Here is a 25,662-nt window from a genome sequence, read left to right on the forward strand (position 1 = left end):
CCTGGCACTGATCTTACCCATTAGGCTCCTCTTGGGTGTGGGGCTGGGGACCACCGGTGCAACTGAGCAGACGTTGTCAGGCTTGGGGACGTCAGTGCTGATGTGACATGGTTCGACAAGCTGGTGGGTTGGCCGAGCCGCGGTCTGGTCCATTATGCTTGTTGCTGTAGTTGGATTGGGGCAGGAATCTCAGTGTGTGTGTGTGGAGGGCCCTCCATGGCCCATCTGGGCTCTACGCAAGGGGGGGGTGGGCTCTTGCCTCCTTGGGACAGGAAAGAACAGGATTTGGGGAGGAGGTGATGCCACCTCAGATCCCTGCACCCCATAATAATCTCTAGCTCTTCAGATCATGTTGCAAAGGCGACCTGGTCTCACAAAGTCCCCAGGCTTCACCAGAACATCTCGAGCTCCTGGCTCATGCTGGACCCTCACGGACGAGGAGGCCCAGCACTGTCGGGCGCAATTTGGTGGCCATGATGACTAGGGTGGGGCTCGGGGGTGACCGGTTCATGAGAGGGGGGATCTGAAAAGGGGGGAAATGGCACTGATAACCCTGTTCTGACCACACCCTGGCTCTTACCCTCCCCCAGCACTGAGCAGGACGCACTTTGGATCAAGCCTGACAACAATTAAAGTGTGTAGCATCTTTAGCTTAAAGAGCTTTTCTCCCTGCTGTGTCTCAGGCATTTGAATTAAATGGGCACCCGCAAAAATGAAAAGGATGAAGCTGAAGGGTCAAACTCTGCTCCCAGTTACACCAGTGTAAATCTAGAGTGAAGGCATTAGTGTGACTCAGGATTTACACTGGTGTAAATGGGAGCCGATGTTGGATCAAATAGGTTCTAAAACTTTGTCGGCAAATAATCATGTCCCCTGCCAGGCAGTGAGGTTTCCCCTGCACAGGGTGTGATGCTGTCAGTCCTGCCAGCTCCCCAGTCACCCCCGGGGCATCCATGGATGGCAGGGTAGGTGAGACCCCCATTTCTGATCTGTTTTTGAAAAGAGAAAAAAAACAAACTGCTTTTTGAACTTTCTTCCAGCACCACGAAGGAGCAAAAAGGGCGGGAACCCGAGTGCCACCCCTAAAGAATGAGCAACACACGGAGCAGCAGGTTCCTCATCAGCCAGCAAAGGAGCTGGCATGTCTCACTGCAGGGAGGGGGCAGACCCCCAGCCCATGTTCCTGGGTCCTTCTGGTCCCGCTGAGGTTCTCCAGCCTGGTTGGGCATCTGCTCTGGGCCCCCTCGGATCTCTCAGTCATGCAGGCGTCTTCCTCTCTGGGGCCAAGGGTAGCGGGCTGGGTGGGTGCCCCGTGTGCTCTGCTGTTAGCTCCGACTGGGCTTCCTGCCCCGTAAGAGGGTGTCTTATACATGCGGTGACTCAGGCGCTCCTGTGGTGAGGCCTGCGTGGGCAATGTCAGGGCCCCGCCCCATCACCCTGCCTCCTGCGTCGGGCGGTGGTGACCCTGAGTGAGTCACAGTGTCAAAGAGGGAACAGCTCAGTTAGGTCCCATCTGGTCCATCGTCCCAGAGCAGGACTATTCTCCCCAGGCTAGTTTTAAATATGGCATAACCGGCTGGGTTGTCGGGATCAGGGATTGAACCCTGGACCTCTGGGGTGAGTTGCTACGACCTGAGCTAAAAGAGGCACTGCAGTAGCAGGCTCATAAACATCTCTCTGGGGTCCCACCACTGCAGGGAGACAGGGTATGGCCATATGGGTTAGGCAAATGTCCCTAGCCATGGAGCTCCCAATCGGCCCCCAAGGGAAGTGATTCCCAGGGGCAGCATCACACAGTATTTCCTGGTGTGAGTATAGTGGGTGAACAGTGAGGTGGCAAAATTTGAAGAGAATACAAAACTATTCAAGCTAGTTAAGGCCAAAGCTGACGGCAAAGAGATACAAAAGGATCCCAGGAAACTGGGTGACTGGGCAACAAGATGGCAGATGACATTCAGTGGTGACAAGTGCAAAGTAATGCACATTGGCAAACATAATCCCAACTACACACACAAACGGATGGGGCCTAAACTAGCTGTTACTACGCAAGAAGCGGATCTTGGCGTCATCGTGGCGAGTTCTCTGAAAACATCCACTCAATGTGCAGCGGCCGTCACAAAAGCCAAGAGAACGGTCGGAACCACTAGGAAAGGGCTAGATGATGAAACAGAAAATATCATTGTGCCTCTATTTAGAGCCATGGTATGACCACACCTTGAATACTGCATGCAATTCTGAGTGCCCCATCTCTAAAAGGATATATTAGAATTGGAAAAGATGCAGAGAAGGGCAACGAAAATTATTAGGGAACTGGAACAACTTCTGTATGAGGACAGATTGGAAAGACTTGCACTGTTCAGCTTGGAAAAGAGGCACTTAGGGGGGTTATGATAGAGCGCTGTGACATCATGAGGAAGTGACTAGGGAAGTGTTATTTACCCCACTGCAAGAACCAGGCGTTGTCCAAGGAAATTATGAGGCAGCGGGTTTAAAACTCACAAAGGGAATTGTGAAGGCCAAAAGCATAACAGGTGTGACAAAGTTCCGCCTCTACCTTGGTGGGTCTTGCGCTTATGGGCGGATTTGCTCGCCTTGGAGCTCCATGGCAGCCCTCAGCTTGGCCGTTTTTCTGAACCCACAGTCCAGGTCGATGACTCCTGTGTCTGACCAGGAGTTGGGAGGATTTGGGGGGAACCCGGGCCTGCCCTCTGCTCCGGGTTCCAGCCCAGGGCCCTGTGGAATGCAGCTGTCTAGAGAGCCTCCTGGAACAGCTGTGCGACGGCGACAACTCCCTGGGCTACTTCCCCATGGCCTCCTCCCCACACCTTCTTTATCCTCACCACAGGACCTTCCTCCTGGTGTCTGATAATGCTTGTACATCTCAGTCCTCCAACAGTCCGTGTTTCTCACTCTCAGCTCCTAGTCCCTCTTGCTCCCGCTCCTCACACGCACATCACAAATTGAAGTGAGCTCCTTTTTAAACCCAGGTGCCCTGATTAGCCTGCCTTAATTGATTCTAGCAGCTTCTTGATTGGCTGCAGGTGTTCTAATCAGCCTGTCTGTCTTCATTGTCTCCAGAAGGTTCCTGATTGTTCTGGAACCTTCCCTGTTACCTTACCCAGAGCAAAGGGACCTACTTAACCTGGGGCTAATATATCTGCCTTCTATTACTCTCCTGTAGCCATCTGGCCCGACCCTGTCACACAGGGTTCAAAAAAGAATGAGATAAGTTCCTGGAAGATTGGTCCAGCAGTGGCTATTAGCCAAGATGCTCAGGGACACAACCCCATGCTCTGGGTGTCCCTAAACCTCCACCTGCCAGAAGCATCGGACACTTACCACTGTCAGAGACAGGACACTGGGCTAGGTGGACCATTGGTCTGACCCAGTGTGGCTGTTGGCCTGTTCCTCCTCATCCTCCACCTATACGAGGCCCATGGCTGGATGAAGGCGTAGGTGCTACAAGCCCATGGCTAGGGCCTCAGTTCCTGGAATCATGCCGGGATAGAGGGATTGAGACTGTTATCCCATCTCACCCCTAGGCAGGGCCCAGCATGAGAGCTAGGCACCATTTTTATTCCACTTCAGCCCAGTGTGATCCCCAGTGGCTCCCAGCAGATCATGGGGCTGCCACCAGCCTCTGGCTGCAGATGAGAAGAGACCTCCTGCGGTCCCAGCACAGCCTGTCTGTGCGTGTGTGTACGTACATCTCAGCCCTCTGGTCAGTGCACACCCAGAATTACACAGAGAAACAAGTCAGTTTACACCAGCACATGTTCTGAGTCCAAGGTAGCTGTATTCCACACAGGGTCGCCCTCCGCAGCCCGTGTAGCACTGAGGGCCCTCTCCACGCACATGGCCACAACCACACAAGCATTTCAAGGTGGGTCTAAAGCCTCCATTCGCCAGCTCGCCCGGCCCACGGCTGGAGGAGGCATTCTCAAACCCATTTCACAGGAGGGTCAGCAGAGCACAGCGGGAAGCAGCCACCTGGAGCTGAGACCTTACTCTCAGCCCCCCCATTTTAACCACTGCCCCCAGCTGCCTCCTCCCCCATATGGCACCAAACTGGGGACCGCTGGGTTCACACGGCGATGGGGGTTCAGAGTGGGCGGGAGACACGGGGGCCGGAGGCAGGTGGCAGGGATCGCAGGGGAGAAGGGGCTCGCACTGCAAACAGCAAGTCTGTAAACATGAAGCAGTGGTGAACGGGGGGCAGGGTGGCACCGGCAGAGCGTGGAGCATCTCCGGTGGGTGGCCGCCGCGGGAGAAATTTGCCCCTGTATGGAGAGGGAGCACACGAGCCCTCTGGGCTGTAGGGTTGCCACGTGTCTGGTTTTTGAGTGGAACGCCCGGTTGAAAAGGGACCCTGGCTGCTCCAGTCAACACCACTGACCGGGCCGCTAAAAGTCCAGTCTGTGGCACAGTGGGGCAAAGGCAGGCTCCCTGCCTGCCCTGGCTCCAGGTGGCTCCTGGAAGCGGCCAGCATATCCAGCTCCTAGGTGTAGGGGCACGGCCCCCGCCCCAAGCACCAGCTCCACAGGTCCCATTTGCCAGGACCTGCGAGGATGGTGCCCGCGTGTGAAGGCAGCATGCCGAGCCCCCTGCCCCTTGGCCTAGGGGCCAGACATGCTGGCCACTTCTGGGAGCCTCCTGAAGCAAGCGCTGCTTGGCAGAAGCCCTCACCCCAAACCCCCTCCTGCACCCAAATCCTTCCTCCCAGAGCCCGCACCACTTCCTTCACCCCAGCCCCCTGTCCTAGCCCTGATCCCCCTCCTGCACCCCAAATCACTCATCCCTGGCCCCACCCCAGAGCCCATACCTCCAACCGAAGCCCGCACCCACTCCCGAACCCCAACCCCCTCGGCCACAGCCTGGAGCTCCCACCCCCACCTGGAGCCTGCACCAGTGAGTGAGGGTGGGGGAGAGCGAGTAATGGAGGGAGGGGGGGATGGTGTGAGTGGGGCCTCAGGGCTGGGGCAGGGCAAGGGAGTTCAGTTTTGTGCCATTAGAGTAAGCTGGCAACCCGAACGGACTGGTGTGGGGCTGGAACGGTTCTCAGGCCTCATGGGCCGGGGTACATTTCAGCCAGTGCTCAGAGCAAGGGCGGGACTCCGGCCATCTAGACAGAAGCAGCTTTTTCGCAGATCCACCTGTAGTGCAAGTTGCAGGGCTCATCGTTCCACCGGCCGTCCTCGTGCAGGTGGGCGCAGTCCTCATCTCTGATGTGAAAACTGTACCTGTTATTGGGCTCCCCTGTGGCCCAAAACCTGAAAGGGAAGGAAGAGAAGAGCCCTCCAGCCGTTGGGCCACCGGTTCTGGCTGAGATGCTCCCATCTATGTGCTATCTGGTAACCGGGTTCCCCCTCAACGTAACCTAGAGCAGCCTCAGGGTTGGTCTAACTTATGCTCAGGCCCCTGTGGCGTTGTGGGCAGCCAAAAATAGCCAAAGCCCAGCTGTGCTCCAGCCCCACCCCTACGAAGGAGGCTTTTCTGCTCTTCTCCAGGCCCTTGAGCCCTGGGCAAGTGTGTGTGTGTGAGATTACGTTCCCTTTATGGCCCCTTGATGGCACCAGAGCTGCATAAAGGGGGGTCTCAGGAAAAAGGAGGGAACAACATGGCCTCTAAGGAAGGCAGGATGACCTCTCCCTGAATGGGGATTTGTGGCATTTTCACCCCAGAACTCAAGGGTTCATTAAATTCCCCCCACAAACAGACAGATTTTTTTATTTTGAATTATCCAAATCAACACAGGTCTGGGGAAAGTGTCACCTGCTAGCAGAGCAGGCCTCGTTACTGGGCCACTAGAGGATAACAACCTACTACCAGTTAATGGAGCTGCTCCTTGGGCTCAATAATGCCTAGCTTGGAGATAGTACCTTTCAACAGGGGAGAGAAAAGCACTTGACAAAGCATCATTTGGCCATTTTGCAGCAGGGGAAACCGAGGCACAGAGTGGGGCAGTGACTTGCCCGAGGCCACCCAGCAGGCCAGCAGCACAATCGGGAATGGAAGCCAGCACTACTGAGTCCCAGAGCAGGGCTCTAACCACTGGGCCAGGACGTTACTGTTAAAGGCCCTCAGTTCACACCCATGCAGTGGAGGATGTCACCTTATCAGTGGTTGAAGCTGCCACCTGCCCAGGCTATGGCAGCACAAACTTCTCCTTGCCATGGTGGCTCAGACCTGCCCTGCCTTGGAGAGACCCTTCTGTAGGCTGAGAGGGGCACTCCGTCCCCTTGGCCCATTCAGTCCTTGGTCCCTCAGCTGTGATGGCTGACAAGCCCCCAGTGCGATCTGTGGATGCCTTTCCCACTGGGAACTGGGCTGAGACCCAGCAAGCTCGTTTCATACAGAGGGCACCCAGCAGCAACGCTATGTAGTCACTACAGACCTGGGCCCGATTCGAACCAGTGACCTGTGGGGGACTGATAAAGGCTCGAGTCGGTCAGTCGTCAGGGCGTGAAATCAAACCTGAGTGGTGCTGCCCCAGGCCTCAGCCTTGGAGCTACTGAGGTGGAAAGCGCCTGCAGGAGCAGGGACAGCTGGGGAAGGCCAGGGGCAGGAAGGGGAGAGCAGAGGATCGCCCCATGCTTACGTAAATGCCGTAGGAGTATTGTCCACCCAGTGCCAGACACCTTCAGTCCCTTGGTCTGTGAAGCCGATCCAGTGACGAACAGAATCAGCTTTAATGGCCAAGTAATTCTAGAGAGGGGACAGCACAGAGGACTGGGTGGTTAGAACTGGAGCATAAGCTAGGCCTCATGGCGGCCCTCTGCATGGGTGCATTTTACCCGAGGAGGGGGCCGGAGGGTCCTACCTGCTCCGTTTGATCGTTGATCACCACCAGATCGGCAGTCTGGCTCAAACAGGTCCTTCTGGCCACCGGCCAACCCTGGGCAGCCGAGGAGAAAAGGTAGCACCTCCCTCGGTACTGCTCCCAGCCAGGCTGGCACTGGGAAGTGCCTGCCGGAGAGAACACAGCAGAGCCAGCACGTGACTCGGGAGGTATGGGCGAGAGGGGCTCCCCACCCTGGATAAACCCAGCAAATGCCTTCAGCAGCTGCCAGGTACCGCGGGAGCTTCCTTCAAGCAGGCCCTGCCCCAGGAAAGCATTTCAGCAAGGGCATAGCTGTAAGGTCACTGGGAGAATATTTGCCAAAAGAAAAGGAGGACTTGTGGCACCTTAGAAACTAACCAATTTATTTGAGCAGTGAGCTGTAGCTCACGAAAGCTCATGCTCAAATAAATTGGTTAGTCTCTAAGGTGCCACAAGTCCTCCTTTTCTTTTTGCAAATACAGACTAACACGGCTGTTACTCTGAAACCTGGGAGAATATTATTCACCCATTTTATGCTTCCTCTAAATGTGGAGGAAATTCTGAGTCACTTCCCGATGGAACAGATCACTATTTACTCTCTCAGCTTGCCAGCAGGTTTTTAGACACTTAGCTATCGAGAAGAGAGAGATGGATGGGTAGATACAATAGAGACTTTGCTTAATACGCTGCTGAAAACATTAAACTGACTCTTTCAGCACAATCCTTCATATAACGCCGAGGGAAGAGCGCCCCCTAGGACCGTGGTGGGGGATTGCGCTCAGCACTGACTGCGAGGGAAGACTGCCCCCTACAGATCCCTCATTCCCTACGGCTTCAACGAATAGGAAGGCCCCCCAATGTTCGCGAGGGGCTGAGAGTTATTCAGTATTATTATCTGTACTGCCGTAGCCCCCCCAATCAGGCCCCGTTGTGCTAGGCGCTGTACAGACGCAGAACAGAAAACGGTCCCCCTGCCACGAAAAGCGAGCCAAGGCTGGCGTGTATCTCACCGTTCCCTTTCTGTGCGGCATCCAGGATCTTGTAGGTCTCGGCCCTGATGTCATCTCTGTCATGTTTCGCTTTGGCCAGATCCCTGGACACTGGAAACAGAACACGCCGTCATGTATGGGAATGGGTCCCATCCCTTTAAATAGTTTGGGAGCCTCGAGTGGCACTCACCATGTTCTGTGTGTCCAAAGCGGCCAGAAGTTAGCCAGAGCTGTAGGTGTGTGCAGCTCGGCCTGGTGTGTCTGTATACAGACCGTAGGCACCGGGATTTGGGGCTTGGCTGAGACACTGAAATGGGGCCCCTTTCTCAGCAGCGGGAGGCACCAAGCTTGTTACAGTCGGTCCGATATAGTCATTAGGGACTGGAGACCTGGCCGAACACTCCAGCAGAAGCCCACCTTTCACCAGGGTCAAATTTATTCAGCTCAACCCTGGTCTCTCTCTTTCCCCAAACCCCAGCAGGAGCCCTGCCTCTCCCCCCTCTGCCCTGCCCCCCAGTTCCCTACCCTTGGCTCCCCAACACCCCAAGCTTATTACACCTGGCCCTCCTCTTTCTGCCACGCGCTTGAATCTACCTGCCTCCCCTCAGCCCCATCTCCTCCCAGCTTTTCCCCAAATGATTCTGGGGCGCAAGAAACAGCCTCTCTGGAGCAGCCCAGCCCAAAGAGTTTCCTGAAGCCCAGACTGGGAACACACTGGCGTGAGAATCCCTGGCACTAAAGGGTTAATCGACTTTCCCCCATTCAGAATGGGGCCCCTGGTGCACACAGAGCCCAGAATGCAGGCTCTGGGGGTATTGGCTGCGTCCCCACGGGGGTCCGCAAGGCTGGGGCTTGGCCCTGAGTTTCCTGCCTCGGTGCCTCCATCTCAGGGAACGAATCACAAAAGCCGCTCGTTCAGGCTGGATCCGGTGTGGGGGGGATCCCAGATTGCCACGGCCACCCAGGGCTGGGATTCTCCAGCCCCATCTCAGCTTCCTGCTGCTGTTCCCCCACCCCGGCCTTCCTCCGCCTGAGCCCTGCTCCACACCCCCGCCTGTCCTCACCTTCCTCTCTCAGCGTGGCCTGGTCTGACTGCAGCCTCTTCAGCTCCTTGGCCAGCTCCTCCCCTGAGAGACAAACAGAGCCCATCACACTCCTGGGGAGTCTCGGGGACCGGGGCTGAGCGGGAGTGGGGAGCGGTGGAGATTGGTCAGGAATGGGGAATGGGGTCGGGAGGGGATTGTGAGGAGGAGGAGGAGGAGGAGGAGGAGGAGGGAGGAAGGCCAAAGGGGTGAGATGAGAGGTGCAGGGGAGTCAGAGAGGGGACGTCGGGCTGCGGATCGTGAGGACTCTGGTACGTACCAGTGCGGTGCATGGCGGATTGATTGAAATGAAGCATCCCCAGTTGCTTCGCCATGTCGGAGCCTGGAAGAGACAGAGCCCGGTGAGCTGGGAACCGTCTTTCTCCCCCGCACTGGTCACGTGGGGCAGGGCCATGTTCCTGAGCAGAGCGGGTCTACGAGGGCCGCCCAGGGCTGCTTTCCTTCCCCAGAGGAGGCTGCATGCGGGTGGATTTGCTTTAACCCCCGAGGCCCTGATAGTCATTAAGGCTCCAGATGGGAGTGAATTGCCCCAGGCCAGGCAGTGAGGCAAGGTTAGAACTCAGGGCCCCCTGACTCCCTGCCCTGTGCTCATTCCCCCAGACCCCCGGACGTCGGCCAGCCCTGCCTAGGGGAGAGCCAGTTAGTGGGATTAGTTAGGGTCCCCCCTAGACTAGTGAGTAATGGGGCATCCCATCAAGAACACCCTTTGCAAGCGGAACGCCCTGAAAAGTCGAGAGATGAAGCTGAGGCTCTGCAGAGCTGCGGTGCTCAGTATCTGGGCCTCTGGGACTGAATTGTGGCCCAGCACCGTCGAGATTGGCAAGAAATTGGGCGCCATTCAGACGAAGCGTCTTCAAACGATCGAAAGCATCAAATGCCTGGGATGCAGGTCGAATGAAGGGATCTGCTTTCTAACGAATCAGGTCCTGCTCGACTAGACGGTCGCCCAATCCTCTCTCAGGCGGCATGGTCATCTGCTCCGAAGTCCTGCCAACTTCCCTGAGAGACTCTCTTCGACTTTGACCCGAGAAAAGCTGGATGGGAGACCTAAAACGCGACAGCTGGACGGTGTCAGAGACCCGTCCCTCACCGGCATCCTAACTCATAATGCGCAGCTTTGGCTCAGGGCAGAACAGCATGGAGGCCCAGAGTGCCTTCTGTCACCTCTATGCTGTCCAAACAGCAGCAAGAGAACTGACCAGCCCTCTAGCCTAGGGAAATTCTACTAGTGTCTCCATGTCCTGGTGCAAATCTCTAGTGTCGACACACAGCACGGGGCTTGCACAGTGCCATTCCCTTTTGTAATTCACCAGCGTGAGACCCACCGGAGTGAGTCCTGCTTTGCACCAAGGAAGCACGTCTACATGAACGGGTTTGCATCACCTTTTAACCATCGGGGCAAAGTCTCAGTGACGGGGTGGATTTTCCGTCACTCGGAGCTTTTAACAGATTGGGCCTCTCTCCCGTAACGCACTGGTCTACTCCACCACCCAATATGGAATTGCTGGGTGGCCTCCTCTGGCCTGGGCTCTGCAGGAGGTCAGAACAGATGCTCCGAACAGTCTCTTCTGGCCGTAACATTCATGGGTTTGTGAGCTACCAGGGTGTACATTTCCCTGCTGCAGACAGGCTCTTAGCTAAATAAAGCCTGATCCAAACACCATTCAAGATCATAGGAGTCTTTCCCTCAGGCTTAACAGGCTGAGATCATTAATCAGTGACTTGGGGTGCAACCAAAACAATAAGAGGCTTGATATGTCCTGTTCCCTTGTGCTCCCGCATCTGTTTGCCTGCCTCCACCTCTTGTCCCTTGTCTAATACTTAGGTCGGAAGCGACCTGGGGCAGGGACTGTCATTTTGTTCGCTATTTGTGCAGCGCCCAGCGCAACTGGGGTCTGGGCTGCGAGTGGGACGTCTAGCTGCTACCGTAATACACCTAATAGTGTTATGCTGGAGGGTGCTGTTGACTGCCCTCACTTGGGTCTGGGATCCACAGACAATGACAGACCTCATTAAAGCCAATGGGTGCCAAGTGTGGGGGGAGCAATCAAGCCCCTGTAGGCCGTGAGATGGCTGCAGACAATGGAGGAGACTGCCCAAAGCACCAGGCTGCATGGCAGGTTAGAGCTGAGGTGGGCCGGCCTGAGGGTGTCATAGGTTGCAGCCCAGGTGCTAGGAAACCGGCTGCCAGCTACATGGGTGGAAGGATGAAGGGGCTGTGAGTGGGACCCTGGGAGGAAGCAGAGAAAGAGCTCCCCAGGCACAGAGCTCGCTGGAGGGGCAGCTGTGGAGATTTCTGAGCAAGGAACCTGGCTGCTGCTGTTAGTTCCTGCCCTGCTCAGTAGAACAGGACCCCAGGAAACTATACAAGTCACAGTGAGAACAGACCTGCCTGGGAGCAGCGTTTGCCCCCCTCACGGGAACAAACGTGGCAAGGCCTCAGATTTTGCCTTGGGCCAAAGGGGTAGCAAGAGTAATACCAACAAATGGATGCCTGGGAGAAAGATGAATTGTTACCACTGGCTCTGAGCATAGATTGATCAGTCCGCATCTGCTCCAGCTCCTTGGACATCTCTGCGCCTAGAAAGAGGGACAGACATCAGCTGTTGTTTATATGGTTTTGGGGGACTCAGAGGAGGGATGGGTTTTCAGTTTGGAGTCACGGCCCAGGGAAGAATGCTGCATTTCTATTTCCCAGCTTCCCACTGCTCACTTGTGTCTGGGGGAGACAATCTCCCAGTCCTCTCTGAGCCACCCCTGCCCTGGTGCAGTCTGGCCAACCCCAAATGTTAAAAAAATCATGAGATTGGCTTAAAGATCATGAGCTTTGTAAAAAATAATAAATTTTGGATCCCTTTTCTTTGCCTTCTGGTTCCTGAATTGTCACGTCACTTTCTCATTATGCATTATGGGGGATTATACCCCAACCCCTGCAGCATCCCACGCTGGCCATTGACAGAGACATGGGCTGGGGATGGGAGGGACATGTGGGGTGATATCTTGGCCTTGTTGAAGCCAATGAGAGTTTGACCATTGACTTAAAGGAGCCAGGATCGCACCCCTGGGCTTTTCCACTGGGACTGTTCCTCTGTCATGGTCCTAAATGCTCTCCAGGATACTTACACTTCGCAATTGCCACGGCGAGGAGCACGGCCCACAGCACGAATGACACGGCATGCAGGGCGTAAAGGGTGAATATGGACTTTGCCGCCCCCTTCGGGCCCCTAGGAAACTGCAGCCAGCCATTCCCTGGAAGGGAGCAGCAGAGATGGGGCGGTTAGAGCACCAATCCCTGCCCCATGGGGAAGGCACGAGCGAAATCAGCAGTCACGGTTATTCGCCTTCACTAACTCAGAGTGATGGACGTGCCTCTGGGGTCAGGCACCTCTGGGCACCGCAGGGCAAGTCACACCCTAGAGGTTGGGAGGGACATCAAATAGGAATTGGAACATGATTTTGTGTATTTCCATCCAGCCATCCCCGTTCTATCTAATCTCTTTATCCCCAGGACATCCAGAGTCCATCCACCGTCTCAGGCTTCCATCACTCCTGTTACCCTAGCAGTGAGAGAACCCCATTTCCTGGGAGTCCCCTGTGTTTTCCCAAGGATCCTTCGGGGAACCAGGCTGGGCGGTGCATGTGAGATGCTGTGAGGATTCCCAGGTGTTTCACTCTCCGCCCTGCCCCTGTCTCCTCTGTCCCCTTTGACTAGCTTCCACCATCAGCATCCGGCTCTATGGCTCAGCTCTCTGTGTACATCTCCCCCCACAGCCCCAGCCCCTGCTCGACTTGTGATCCCCTCTTGATGGCTGCCTGTACCCTGCCTTGGCCTCCTCTCCCAGTGCCTGGAGCTTCCCCAGCACTGTCCCCCAAGAATCCTCCCCATCGTGCCAAAGACTCATGCGCCATGAAGACCCCCAGCCAGCGAGGCTGCCCCCAGCTCTGTGCCACTGTCCCCTCTGCTGTAGCCTCCTACAGGCAGGACCAGCCGTTGGCTCGGAAGGGTGTTCCCTGAACAGTGCCCTGTGCACCCCAGCCGCTCCCCAGCCTCAGCCCACTGTGCTCCTGTCAGCGGGGGGCTGGGGAGGGGAAGGAAGCAGCTGTGTCCCCAACCCCCACATCAGCCCCATCCCACCCATCACCCCCCTTTGCTTCCCAGGCATGAAAATAAAAAAGAGGAAGAAAAGAACAAACTCTGCTGTAAATGCAGAATTGTTTCTACCCAGAAAGCACGTGACGCCTTCCCATTGCACAACCCGGGACATGCTGCCTGGTCAGCAGGACTCCGGGGCTGAAATGCAGCGGGCAGGACATGTACCTCTGGGCCAAGGAAAGGCACTGGGGACAAGGCTGCTGATGGCACGACCTGGGATGTGTATGAGAGCCCTGCATGGGACAATTATTTTAATCCCGCTCTAGTCCTGCTCTGCAATACGCAGGCCCACCCGCTCCCGCATTGTTACTTGTGTTTTTATCCTGCTCCCACCCGTAAAAACCTTAGATCCCACAAATCCCGCAGGAGACACAGATCCCCCCATGCTACTAAAAATACAAACAAAACAATAACCGTCAGGTAATTTAATCTGTCTAGATAGATAGATCTCAATGAAGTTCAGTTACAATTTTTAGCACTGAAAGAATAAAACTAGATGGTGATCAGACTGAACTCTTGGACACTCTGTTTACCTTCCCCAGACCTGAAGATGAGCTCTGTGAAGCTCAAAAGCTTGTCCCGTCCACCAAGAGAAATTGGTCCAAGAAAAGATATTACCCCACCCGCCTTGTCTCTCACACATCCTGGAACCAATACAGTTACCGACTATCTATCTATCTGTCTACCTACTTTTAGATCCCTTGTTTCTGTACTACCCAAGCACCAAACACAAATATCTGACAAAATGCTGCTGAACCAAGTTGGGAAGTCCAGCCTGGTTCTGTCCAGTGCCCTCCGGCTGCAATGTCTGACAAGCCACATCCCAGAGTAGAAACCTGCTCAGTTCCCACCCCATCCCCTTCCGGAGAACAGGGGCCCCTTCACGGGTGAGCACTGCACAGCTCTGTATGCCGGGCCCGATTCCGCAGAGCTCCCTCAAACTGCCCAGCCCTTGGTTTCAGTGGTGTGTGAGAGCTGCGGGATCGGGGCCTGTTATTCAGGAGTCAGCTGATTGGGAGGAAGCGACGGTGGGATCTCTCACTATTGCAGCCCGGGTGTTACCTGCTCTTCCAGCTGCCATTTCTGCCTCTTGTTCCTTGAGCTCCACTCGGTCAGACTCTTCACACTTCTGGTAAATGCGGTCGAAAGCCATCGCTCCAAGCTTCTCCCTTTCCCGACTCTGCGCCGGTGAGTTTTATAGCCGCAGAGCCTCTGAGCAGCTTTCCCTGAAAAGGAAACACATGCACCCAGTCACCCTTCCCCTCTTCAGAACTGCAGAGATCCGTGTCCCTGTCACGTCTCCCCCAGCGGCTGGGAACCTTCATACAATCAGCGTTCCTGGAAACATGTGAGGGGGTACAACCCACCTCCCCCCCGCCCAAACCGTGACTCAGTGCCTATTTTGCTTCAGTCTTCAGGTTAATGGAGACCAGATACTCAGCACAATTAATATTAACAACTGCGGGAAGGAACACAAGCCAAACTCGCAAATGATTAGGTTAAGGGATAGTTTAATAAGTTAGATGTATTCAAGACGGCAGGGCCCAATGCAATTCATCCTACTTAAGGAACTAGCTGCTGAAGCAATCTTCAGCCACTAACAAAGGAATGGTCTCTGTTCCTTCCTGACTGCATACTTCTGGTTCCAAATGAGGTGTGTGGTTAGCCACTCTGAGGTTCTACTGCAGTGAAAACAAGAGTAAGTTTGCAAACAGAAAAGGAGGACTTGTGGCCCCTTAGAGACTAACAAATTTATTTGAGCATAAGCTTTCATGAGCTACAGCTCACTTCATCGGATGCATTCAGTGGAAAATACAGTGGGGAGATTTATATACACAGAGAACATGAAACAATGGGTGTCACCATACACACTGTAATGAGAGTGATCAGGTAAGGTGAGTTATTACCAGCAGGAGAGCCGGGGGGGGGGGGGGGGGGGGCGACCTTTTGTAGTGATAATCAAGGTGGGCCATTTCCAGCAGTTTACAAGAATGTGTGAGGAACGGTGGGGGCGGGGGGAGGGGGAATAAACAAGGGGAAATAGTTTTACTTTGTGTAATGACTCATCCACTCCCAGTCTCTATTCAAGCCTCAGTTAATTGTATCCAGTTTTCAGAGTAACAGCCGTGTTAGTCTGTATTCGCAAAAAGAAAAGGAGGACTTGTGGCACCTTAGAGACTAACCAATTTATTTGAGCATGAGCTGTAGCTCACGAAAGCTTATGCTCAAATAAAGTGGTTAGTCTCTAAGGTGCCACAAGTCCTCCTTTTCTTTTTGTATCCCAGTTTGCAATTTAATTCCAATTCAGCAGTCTCTTGTTGGAGTCTGTTTTTGAAGTTTTTTTGTTGAAGAATTGCCACTTTTAGGTCTGTAATCGAGTGACCAAAGAGATTGAAGTGTTCTCCAACTGGTTTTTGTATGTTACAATTCTTGATGTCTGATTTGTGTCCATTTATTCTTTTACGTAGAGACTGTCCAGTTTGGCCAATGTACATGGCACGGGGGCATTGCTGGCACATGATGGCATATATCACATTGGTAGATGTGCAGGTGAACGAGCCTCTGATAGTGTGGCTGATGTGCTTAGGCCCTATGATGGTGTCCCCTGAATAGATCTGTGGACACAGTTGGCAACGGGCTTTGTTGCAAGGATAGGTTCCTGGGTTAGTGGTTGTGTTGTGTGGTGTGCGGTTGCTGGTGAGTGTTTGCTTCAGGTTGGGGGGCTGTCTGTAAGTAAGGAGTGGCCTGTCTCCATAATCGAGAGTGAGAATATTGGAGACAAATGGTTACTGTCACGCTGTCTGGAGAGGCTCACAACCCTGAGTGCCAACCTCAAGGCAGAGACCCCAAACTGGTGGTATGTTCTGTGATTAGCTTTCATTAACCCCGTAACAAGAGTGAATTCCTGAAGTACTGTAACAGTCTTCTCGTGGAGTCATAGTCCTTGTGGGCATTCCAGGCTGTCTTGCCAGGCAAGCTGGACTTTAGATTACACACCAAAGACAATGCTTGTAGCCAATCCTGTAATAATCTAACTAAAGGTTTATTAACCAGGCAAATGAAATAAGAGAGTTAAAGCAGGCAACATGCATACACAAATGAGTTACACTCTGTGGTTCCAAAAGGTGAGAGAGTTGTAGAAATCTGTCAGCACTGCCTGTCTGTTAGGGCTAACCCAGGTTGACCCAGGGGATCTTAGCTCCTGTTTCCTAGTTCCAGCCCTGTGAGAGTCCAAACAGCAGAGTGAGAGAGAGAGAGAGAGAGAGAGAGAGAGAGAGATGAAAAAGTTTCTTGTCATCTAGTTTTATTTCCTTCTTCCACAATTCAAGATGATGGGTCGAGCCCTTTCGCAAGGACCCTCTCCATGGGTGCGATGGGGTCATTAACAAAGCCTTTGTGTTGTGATGTCCCACAATGGCCCATTTGGATTCAATAGTCCATCCTGATGGGCAGGAGATAACACCTTTTGTAAGGATTCAGCATTGTACATTAAGTGATTTTCCCCCCTGGCTGGTGAGTTATTCAGAAGAAACATTTTACAATTACAGAGCAAACATGTAATATTACCTTGTAGCATGGCATAGGGACATAAATAGGATTAATCCATGCAGCAATTTACAAGCATTTCATAAATTATAAACACTAAACACATTGTCGTAAGTCCAGTACCCATCTTAACCATGCTAACACATAGGTAAGTGGGACTGGTTGTCAGCAATGAATTTGTCAATGCTTGGCTGAGGCCTAAAGCTTTGGCAGAACTGACGTCTGGTTTGCCAGTGTCACAGTTACATGCAGAGAATAAAATCATAACCCACTTTCTAGAATCTAAGCTTAACTACCAAGCCATTCCCCTGTCTCCTACGAGATAGCTTGGCCCAAGGCATGTCCAACCAGTCAGGCAGAGATCTTTTCTCAGAAGATCAAGCCTGCCGGTGGCTTGCCCACACAGATTGAAGGAATCACTGGGGGTTCATCTGCACCCAGATAGAGTTCCAAACATTCATTCTCTGACTCCTACACAGGATAACCCCTTTGGCTTTGGTGATTGCTGCAACCCAGAAGCTGGGAATGGACGACAGGGCCTGGGTCACTTGATGATGACCTGTTCTGTTCATTCCCTCTGGGGCACCTGGAAATGGCCACTCTCGGAAGACAGGACACTGGGCTAGATGGACCTTTGGTCTGACCCAGTGTGGCCATGCTTATGTTCTTACGTTCTCTGCAGGCTAACAATTAGTGCTGCGCTCAGACTGTAAATGGGCATCCCTTGTGAACCATCCACTCCTTCATTCACACATGACAAACCCAAGTGAGAAAAGCAACAGACAATGGAAGCAGCAGTGAAAAAACTTACAAGCTTTGCCCTTAAAAGGCAGGGACAATCAAAGTGACTCAGGCACCTTAGAGGTGTTTCCGCATCAGTTTGTAACTTTAAAATGGCAGCATCTCAAGCCCCGGAGGGCAGGGCTGGATTTACACCTTATGCGCCCCTAGGCACTGCATCTTCAGCGCCCCCCTGCCTGCAGCTGGCCTTCGTGTTGCACACAGTTTTAGAGAGGTAAGGTGCCCCTAGAATGCCGACACGCCTAGACATGTGCCTACTATGCCTATAGACCCCTATGGTATGTCTACACAATGTACTAAGCTGGCGCTCTGACTCAGGTTTAAGACCAAGCCCCACTTCTGTCCACACACAGAAGTTAGTTTGACTCAGGCTTGCAGAGCCTGCTAGGGGGTGGGGTCAGAGCCGAAGTCCCTCTGTGATGCAAGTCAGAGCCCAAATGTTTCTTAACCCTGGTCTACACTACGAGTTGAGGTCAAATTTAGCAGCGTTAGATCGATTTAACCCTGCTCCCATCCACACAACAAAGCCATTTTTGTCGACTTAATGGACTCTTAAAAATCGATTTCTGTACTCCTCCCCAACGAGGGGATTAGAGCTGAAATCGACATCGCCGGGTCGAATTTGGGTTAGTGTGGACACAATTCCACGGTATTGGCCTCTGGGAGTTATCCCACAGTGCTCCATTGTGACCGCTCTGGACAGCACTCTCAACTCGGATGCACTGGCCAGGTAGACAGGAAAAGCCCCGCAAACTTTTGAATTTCATTTCCTGTTTGGCCAGCGTGGCAAGCTGATCAGGACAGGTGACCGTGCAGATCTCATCAGGAGAGAATCCCTTTTCCTGGGAGTCCCCTGTGTTTTCCCAAGGATCCTTTGGGGAACCAGGCTGGGCGGTGCACGTGAGATGCTGTGAGGATTCCCAGGAGTTTCACTCTCCGCCCTGCCCCTGTCTCCTCTGTCCCCTTTGACTAGTTTCCACCTTCAGCATCCAGCTCCATGGGACACTGTGCGGTCCCACCAGTCTGTGCTTGTTTCCCAGGCCCAGAATCGGCATTCCACGGCATGAGCATGCCCCACTGCCACCAGGATGGCCAAATTGCCCATACTTAGAGAGAAGTCTGTGTCCATGTCCTTATCTCACTCCTCACCATGCTGTTGTCACCTCCTCGCCTGCTTTTGCAGGTTCTGGTTCTGCATATACTGCATGATAATGGGCGAGGTGTTTACAATGCTCATAACTGCCGCGGTGATCTGAGCGGGCTCCATGCTTGCCGTGGTATGGCATCTGCAGGAGAGCAGGAGAGCAGAGTTGCAGGGGAAGCGGTGATTGGATGACCAGTTTTGGAGACCTACTGCACCGTCTGCTGCCAGGACACAACAGCTGAGCGGGCTGGACAATTGCCGTGTCATGGCGAGACAAGAGCAGCCGAGCAGAGTTGCAGCGGAAGCGGCCCTGTGAGATCATCAGGAGAGCAGAGTGGCAGCAGAAGTGGTGGATGATGACGGTCATATAGAGGACCTGCGAGGTGGATTCATAGCAGCGGGAGAGCAGGAGAGCAGAGTGGGAGCGGAAGCGGTGGATGATGACGATGGTTAGCAGTCCTACCGCACCGTCTGCTGAAAGCGGTATGGCGCCCGCAAGGAAAAAAGGCGCGAAACGATTGTCTGCTGTTGCTTTCACGGAGGGAGGGGCGACTGACGACATGTACCCAAAACCACCCGCGACAATGGTTTTGCCCCATCAGGCATTTGGAGCTTAACCCAGAATTCCGAGACTGCAGGAACTGTGGGATAGCTACCCACAGTGCAATGCTCCGAAAGTCGATGCTAGCCTCGGTACTGTGGACGCACTCCGCCGACTTAATGCGCTTAGTGGGGACAACGCACAATCGACTGTATAAAATCTCTTCCTAAAAATCAACTTCTATAAATTCGACCTAATTTCGTAGTGTAGACATACCCTGAGTGTCTGTTGCGGGGCCAGTTTGTCAGTTTGTCCATGTGCTTGATTGTTTGAAAAGTGTGAATTGGGAGTGCTTTGGTCCAGATGGGTCTGACTGTTATAAAAAGGCAGTCAGTTGCAAACCAGCTGAGCGGTGAACAGCGGAGTGGCTAAGAGGGAGTTTGACTGGGGAGAGCCCACTGAGGCTTTCATCGTGCAGGCTTTTCTGTGTAGTTACTGCAAAAGCTGAGGAAGCTTGTAGAAGGAAGGTAATATGGATGGTGAGTGATCAGCTGTTGTGACCTGCACAGGATGTGCCATATTTGTCTTTCTTCCACAGGAGAGAAGCAACTTTGACTGTACAAAGTGCAAGCTGGTCTTCATATTGGAAGAGAAGGTTCAAGGTCTGGAGAAACAAGTATCAACCCTGTGTTGTATAAAAGATACTGAAGATTTCCTGGACAGATGTCGGGAGATGCTTCTACGGGCACAATGTTCTGAAGAATCAGAGCAGGCTGCGCAGCGGGGACAGAAGGACGGTGAAAAAAATTGGCAGCATGTGACCTGCAGAAGAAGAAAGAGGAGAATCCATGTACCAGCTACGCAGATACAGATAAGCAACCGTTTTCATGTTCTCTCCACAGGTATTAATGCGGAGAGTGGACTAGATGATACATCTGAGGGAAGGGAACAGAAGGAGACTCCCCCGATTGGAAGGCATGAGATGCACTGTCCTAGGGATGGGGGTTCCATGACCACCTCTCGCAAGGGAGCAGAGATTAGTGGTTAGAGCTGGGGAGCCAGGTTTTGTTCCCAGCCTTGCCACAGAGTCCCTGGATGACCATAGTCAAGTCAGGTTGGAGAGGAATCGAGGCACTGGGAGACTGTGACATAGGGACAGAACTGGCTGAACTCCAGAGACTGGGGACACTCAGACCACTGTGCCCAGTGTGAAGGGGCAAAACAGGGTGGAAACACCCCCCTGGGAATCCCCCCTGTGTCCTGCACAGCCCAGAATCCAGGGAGCATAAAGGGGTTGAAAGCCACACACCCCAGCCCTGCAGCGAGTGGAGGAATCAGGCTGCACCCAACTGCCGGTGCGGGTCAGCGCAATAAGGAAGAGCAGGTCGGCCAGGAAGAGGCAGAGGCAGAGCTGCAGGTGGAGGGAGGTGCTGACGTTGCGGATGGAGCGGCAAAGGAGGAAGGTGAGGATGGCGAGGAGGAGGCACAGCATGGAGAAGGTCAGTCCCATGTAGGTGACGACGGTCAGTGGATAACTCTCCTGTAACACAGCAAAGGGAGAATCACCAGTGACCCCAGCCCAGCCCCTGGGCTCCGACTCAGCCTTTCCCCCAGCAAAGCCTCCAGTCGCTCCTGGGAGAGCTTTGCCCATGGCTAAGCGCGGAGCTCAGGCTCCAGCCCTGTGATCCGAGTCTCACGGTGAGATACCGTCACTGTGGTGGGAGCCATTAGGACGGCGAAGCTGGAGAGATGGTCACAGCGGCAGGTGGTGTGAGTGCTGTTCGTGTGCACGGCGGTGCAGCCGTCCGGAGACCAGCTGCCGCTCTCGGCCACTACTTTCCAGTAGACGCAGAGAGCCTCTTCCTCCCGTTTTTTGTCCTGGAAACACAACAGAATCATCCTCGTCCTCACGGGACCACAGAACATCGTTTGTGTTATCACATGTCTACAGCAAACCCGAGGCCACCTACAGCTCCACGGCTCTCCCCACGCAGCCCCAGCACCCACTGGGGCCATCCCGGTGACAGCCGAGAGAGAGCGCAGATCCTGCTGCTCCAAACGCACAGACCCTGCTGTTGGAGCGAACGGGAAATAAATCCTTGCCAGCCGTTAGCACTAAATGGAACGTGGCCATTGGCTGAGGACTTCTGACTGCAGCCAGCAGGGGGCAGTGCTGTGTGCACACAAACACATATGCACCCTAACCACTGCATCACCACATCACAGTGTTTCATGCTGATTTCCTGAACTCCACTATCTGTAGAAAGCAGCTGTCCAGTTATTCCGGCTCAGGGGTGAGCTAAGCGGAGCTGTTACCCTAGAGCACTTTGCACGGCCGTGTGTCGTGGTGCGACCCCTATTCTCCTCCTCTAGTCAAACAGCCCCATCGCGTCCGGATTAAGGAGGCCTCTGCTTCTTAGGACCATCGGGAGCCAGAAAGGCAGCACGGTCCAAATGCCAGACAGGAGATTGTGCCTTGTATATGCCCCTCTAGAGGCCCAGATATGGAGTAAAGCAAGGGGATCTTCCTCCATGCACCTGTTTGTGGCGCAGGGTGAGGTTTGCGGGTCTGGAGAGGTTAATGGGTCTCCCGTCTCCGACGGCCCCGCTCACCACCCTGGAGTTGAGATGACTCTTCTCCGGCTTCCCACCAGCAGGTAGATTTCCCTCGCTGAGATGTCTCGCACTGATGATGGAGTCCAGGGTCCAGGATGGAGTCCAGGATGATGGAGTCGTTAGGGAGCTGGAGACGTTATGGCGAAGAATGAGCCGGCCAGGTGCCCAGGGCTCACAGTGAGTCTGTGGCAGATCTGGGAATGGAACCCAGGATCCTGGCCACAACTCTTAAGATTTAGCCACTGGACCGTGCTACCTCCTCCCTCGGAGCCTCCAGGAACACGTCCAGCTGGAAATGTCTAGCTGCAGGATGCAGAGATGAAGATTCAGTTTTTCTCAGTGAGAGCAGGAGAGGGGCTGGCCAGGGATGAGCTTCCCCTGGTGCTGGAGCATTCGGGGCCCTGAATATGGCAGCTGAGGGTAGGGGTACACATTACCCTAGTTCCCCATATCTCCGTTTGGGAGTCTAGCTAGACTAGGGCGTCCCTGCCCTTTCCATTCGCTGAGCCCACTTCATACCAGAGCCCCTCTCATAAGTCGTCTCCCCTCTGTGCCCCCAACTGCTCACTGCTTGGGGCTCAAGCTGTGGGACGGCCAGGAAGGAAGGTGTCAGCTTCATGGGCCACAGCCTGAGAACCACTGGTCAGCCAGCAAGGAGAACTCCAGGGCTGGAGACAGAGGCCAGGGCCCGGCCTGGGGATCCATGGGGAGGGAGGGAGGAACGGGGGAACCCAGACTGGGGTTCATTGCCCGGGAACTGCTCTGTGCCGTGGTTTGGGCCGTGGGTGTCACCATGCCCAGGATGGTACCGTGTGTGGCTGCCCCGGTGACTGTATCACAGTGCACTCCCATCGTGTCGTTGTGAGCTCTCAGCGTGAAGACCTCGCTGTCCCGGCTGCAGTCCCCAGTGACGAGCCGCGTCTGGATAGCTGTGGGGGGTGGGGGTGAGGAATGACAGAGCCCCTCGCTGTGAAACCCCTTCACTGGGAATCTGTCCATTCTGGGCCAGATCCATCCCCCTCCCCCTCCACTTGGAGCTGGGGGGCTTCAGGGCTCTTCCGCACTGTGGGAGGGGGAAGTTTGGAGCCCCCCCATGAGTTCCATTGATCATCCCCCCATATCCCCTCCCCCCATTCTGTCTGTGTCTCCTGGGGGAGTAGTGGGGGTGGAGGTAGGTGCCTGGCTCAGCGTGGCGGCCCCTCGTGGTGGAATGCCAAATATTACATTTCAACCCTTCTCGGGCATTGCTGTTACTGGGGGGGCCGGGTTCTATTTCCTGGTGCAGGGGAAGTGCTGTTCTCTGTCGGTACTGAACACAGGCTCACATCCACAGCGGTATACAGGCGCTAACTTCCAGTGGATTTGGGGCACAGTGTACAACCCCGTGTCTCACAGCAGCCAGCAGGTGGCGCTGAGAGCCACACGTCCCCCCTCACCCAGAGACTCTGTCGTCACGTTCTGTGTTGTCCTCTCCGGGGACCGGAGCGCAGCGGCCAGTGCGGCCAGTTCCACGCTCTGCAGCAGGACCGTCACGGCCCACCCCACCTCCTGCTTGTCTCTGACCTCCCAGAGGGAGGTGCTCTTCAGGAGGGAGTTGAAAGAGCGAGTCGCATCCTGGGGACAGGAAAGGAAAAGGCCTGGGAATGAGGAGTCCGGGGTATATATGTATTCCCAAGGGACATCGGGCATCACAGCCTCTCCCAGTTCAAGGGGCAGCAATACTCTCAGAGGGGGAGCCCTTTACAAAGGGGGTCCACTGAGGCTGACTCAGGGCCCCACTGGGACCTGAGGCCAACTGGGGCTAGAACCCTTTGTCATTCCTTCTTCACTCCTCTCCCCCATCCCTCCATTACAGATGCCAGGGAACAACATTGTCACAAGCCGATGGCTTCCTAGGCTGTCTCTGTGCTTCGTCCAGCAGCTGCTCAGAAATGTCTGGCAGGGCAGGATAGAGCCCAGATCCTGCTGCCTGAAAAACTCAGGTCATGACAGATGAGCTGAAGGAGGATCCCCATTAAGCGTTAGCAGTATAGCACCTCTGATCAACAACAACAGGTCTGAGCACTAGAGGGCGCATGTGGGTGGACAAACACAAACGTGCTCTCACCCCCCTGGAGGGCATGTACACGCAGACACAGACAAACACCACTAGAGGGTGCACCCCCCGCCCCACAGCCGTGGAGGGCACAGGTCTTTTCTGAAGAGGATCTACATGTCTCCCCGCCCCCCAGTGAGACTCCTAACCCGGCACAGCAGCTCGCAGGGCTCTGGGGCACACTCAGGGGCAGTAGCCCGCAGAGCACATTCAAGAGACGGGGCCTCTCACCTCCAGCGATAACGTCGCACTCCCGTCTCCACACGTGGACGTCAGAATCTCTAAGGTCGAATTAAAGAAATTGCAACAACTGCTGTTTCCGCTGCTCCGCTTTACCTGCAGAGAGACCCAGGGCAGGGGGTGAGCTCTGCAGGGGCTGAAGGGCGACTGACATTGGTGTCAGTAATACCATCTGTGATCCAATTTATGCTAGTAAATGAGCAATTCCAATTCCTCGTTTGTTACCGAGGCTCCTGGCACTGGTCTATAGGCAATTCAAGAATTCCTCTTTTCATGTTCCTTGGTTCCATGATTAATTTTGTTGTCAACCTCTTGATTTTGTGCTGTGCTCATATCTTCCCTCTTTTTACCCTCCCCTTTTGCTATTAGTTTAGCCCTCTAAAGGGGCACTAACCTCTTGAGCGCCTCTGAGTGGCGGGATGTGGTACCACAGTCCTTTTCCTAGCTTTCAGTGCCCCCTGCAGACCGCTGACAGATCTTGGCTGATCTACAGTAGCTTGGCCCTCCAGCCAAGTAAGGAAGTCCAAATGAACCCCTTTCAGGGTATTAAAGAGTCCGAAAAATAACCAGTCTCTTTGCCCTTCCTAGGGTCTTTAGCCCAGTTCAGCCTTTTCAGTTGAGCCCTTTGTTTGGGCTCCCAAATAAGCCCAATCCCATTCTTGGGATTTATGCCACTTTACGTGTGGCCGGTAGGGGAACCCGGGTCTGCCCACTACTCCGGGTTCGAAAGCAGGGACCCTATGCACAGCAGCCACACACTGCTCACTTCCACTGGTTTCAGCCTGGAACTGAACTACTAAGGCCAGGAACTCCTTTTTTTCTGGGCCAGCTGGTCCCTGACTGGATGCTGCTCACCCTTCTAGCCCTTGGAGGACCAGGTCTCTGTGGTTTCCAAAATGGCTGCTCCAAAGACTCCAATCTAGGCAAGCTTGGAGGACTCACCTTTGCTGCTCTTCTCCTCTCAGACCACTGTTTCTTGGAGCTGGGGGGAAGTAGGTTGCAGGAAGACTACAGGGCCCTAGCAGGCCAAATATACCCCATCTCAAACCAACTCTAGCCAGCGTGTCACCGAGAGGAGTGGCCACCCTTCTACTGAGGTGGAGGCCATCTACACTATACAGCCCCCTCTCCCCACAGAAGGTGGACCACTGTTCTACAAAACCAAAACCCTCTATCACTTACCTAGCCAGCAGATCACTTCCATAATTTTATGGGTTCTGTCTTCCTTTACTCGTGGGACAGGAAGGATTTTTTCAAAGATGGCTCGGACATTCTTCATCTTCAGCACATTTCCAAGGGCCCAGAAGTCATCTACTATCTGTGAGATATCCCGCGGCGCAATGACAGCAATGCCGATATGAACCATCACCAATGGATCCTTATCTGTCGACTTCTGAAGGCTGTCCAATCTTAGAGCGATACCTTGTGTCTTGGTTCTGGGAGGGCAGTGCCTGGTCCTGTTTTCCTCCTATCCCTTGCAGAACATTCTTTCAATTTTTGGAGTATTGAATCTCCAGCAATGATCAGCTGTCTTCCTTGGACAGTTGGAGACCTCTGTGCAACCAAGCTTGATTTTCTTACAGGTTGGGCCACTGGCTACTCACACGTTTCTGG

At 54.1% G+C, this 25,662-nt stretch overlaps 2 protein-coding genes across 3 annotated transcripts; both read right to left on the reverse strand.

Moving 5' to 3' along the window:
• Nucleotides 1-4,799: 4,799 nt before the first annotated feature.
• LOC125627524 (C-type lectin domain family 10 member A) lies at nucleotides 4,800-14,474 on the reverse strand. Of its 2 annotated transcripts, XM_048831696.2 has the most exons (9): nucleotides 14,128-14,468; nucleotides 12,036-12,161; nucleotides 11,430-11,492; nucleotides 9,172-9,234; nucleotides 8,874-8,936; nucleotides 7,831-7,920; nucleotides 6,821-6,966; nucleotides 6,599-6,705; nucleotides 4,800-5,270 (listed from the first exon to the last, which is right to left on the reverse strand). In XM_048831696.2, the coding sequence occupies exons 1-9, from the start codon at nucleotides 14,216-14,218 to the stop codon at nucleotides 5,123-5,125; spliced, it is 897 nt and encodes a 298-aa protein (XP_048687653.1). In that variant the 5' UTR covers nucleotides 14,219-14,468; the 3' UTR covers nucleotides 4,800-5,122. The 2 variants fall into 2 exon arrangements, with proteins under 2 accessions (XP_048687653.1, XP_048687654.1); XM_048831697.2 differs by lacking the exon at nucleotides 6,599-6,705 and having other exon boundaries at nucleotides 5,148-5,270; nucleotides 14,128-14,474.
• Nucleotides 14,475-19,015: 4,541 nt separating this feature from the next.
• Nucleotides 19,016-25,414, reverse strand: LOC125627803 (adhesion G protein-coupled receptor E3-like). Its single transcript, XM_075121785.1, has 8 exons — nucleotides 25,280-25,414; nucleotides 24,040-24,144; nucleotides 23,150-23,327; nucleotides 22,505-22,642; nucleotides 21,636-21,823; nucleotides 20,805-20,975; nucleotides 20,443-20,637; nucleotides 19,016-19,030 (listed from the first exon to the last, which is right to left on the reverse strand). The coding sequence occupies exons 1-8, from the start codon at nucleotides 25,412-25,414 to the stop codon at nucleotides 19,016-19,018; spliced, it is 1,125 nt and encodes a 374-aa protein (XP_074977886.1).
• Nucleotides 25,415-25,662: the final 248 nt, after the last annotated feature.

This window comes from Caretta caretta, chromosome 20, assembly GCF_965140235.1.
Source record: "Caretta caretta isolate rCarCar2 chromosome 20, rCarCar1.hap1, whole genome shotgun sequence".
Classification (NCBI taxonomy): domain Eukaryota; kingdom Metazoa; phylum Chordata; order Testudines; family Cheloniidae; genus Caretta; species Caretta caretta.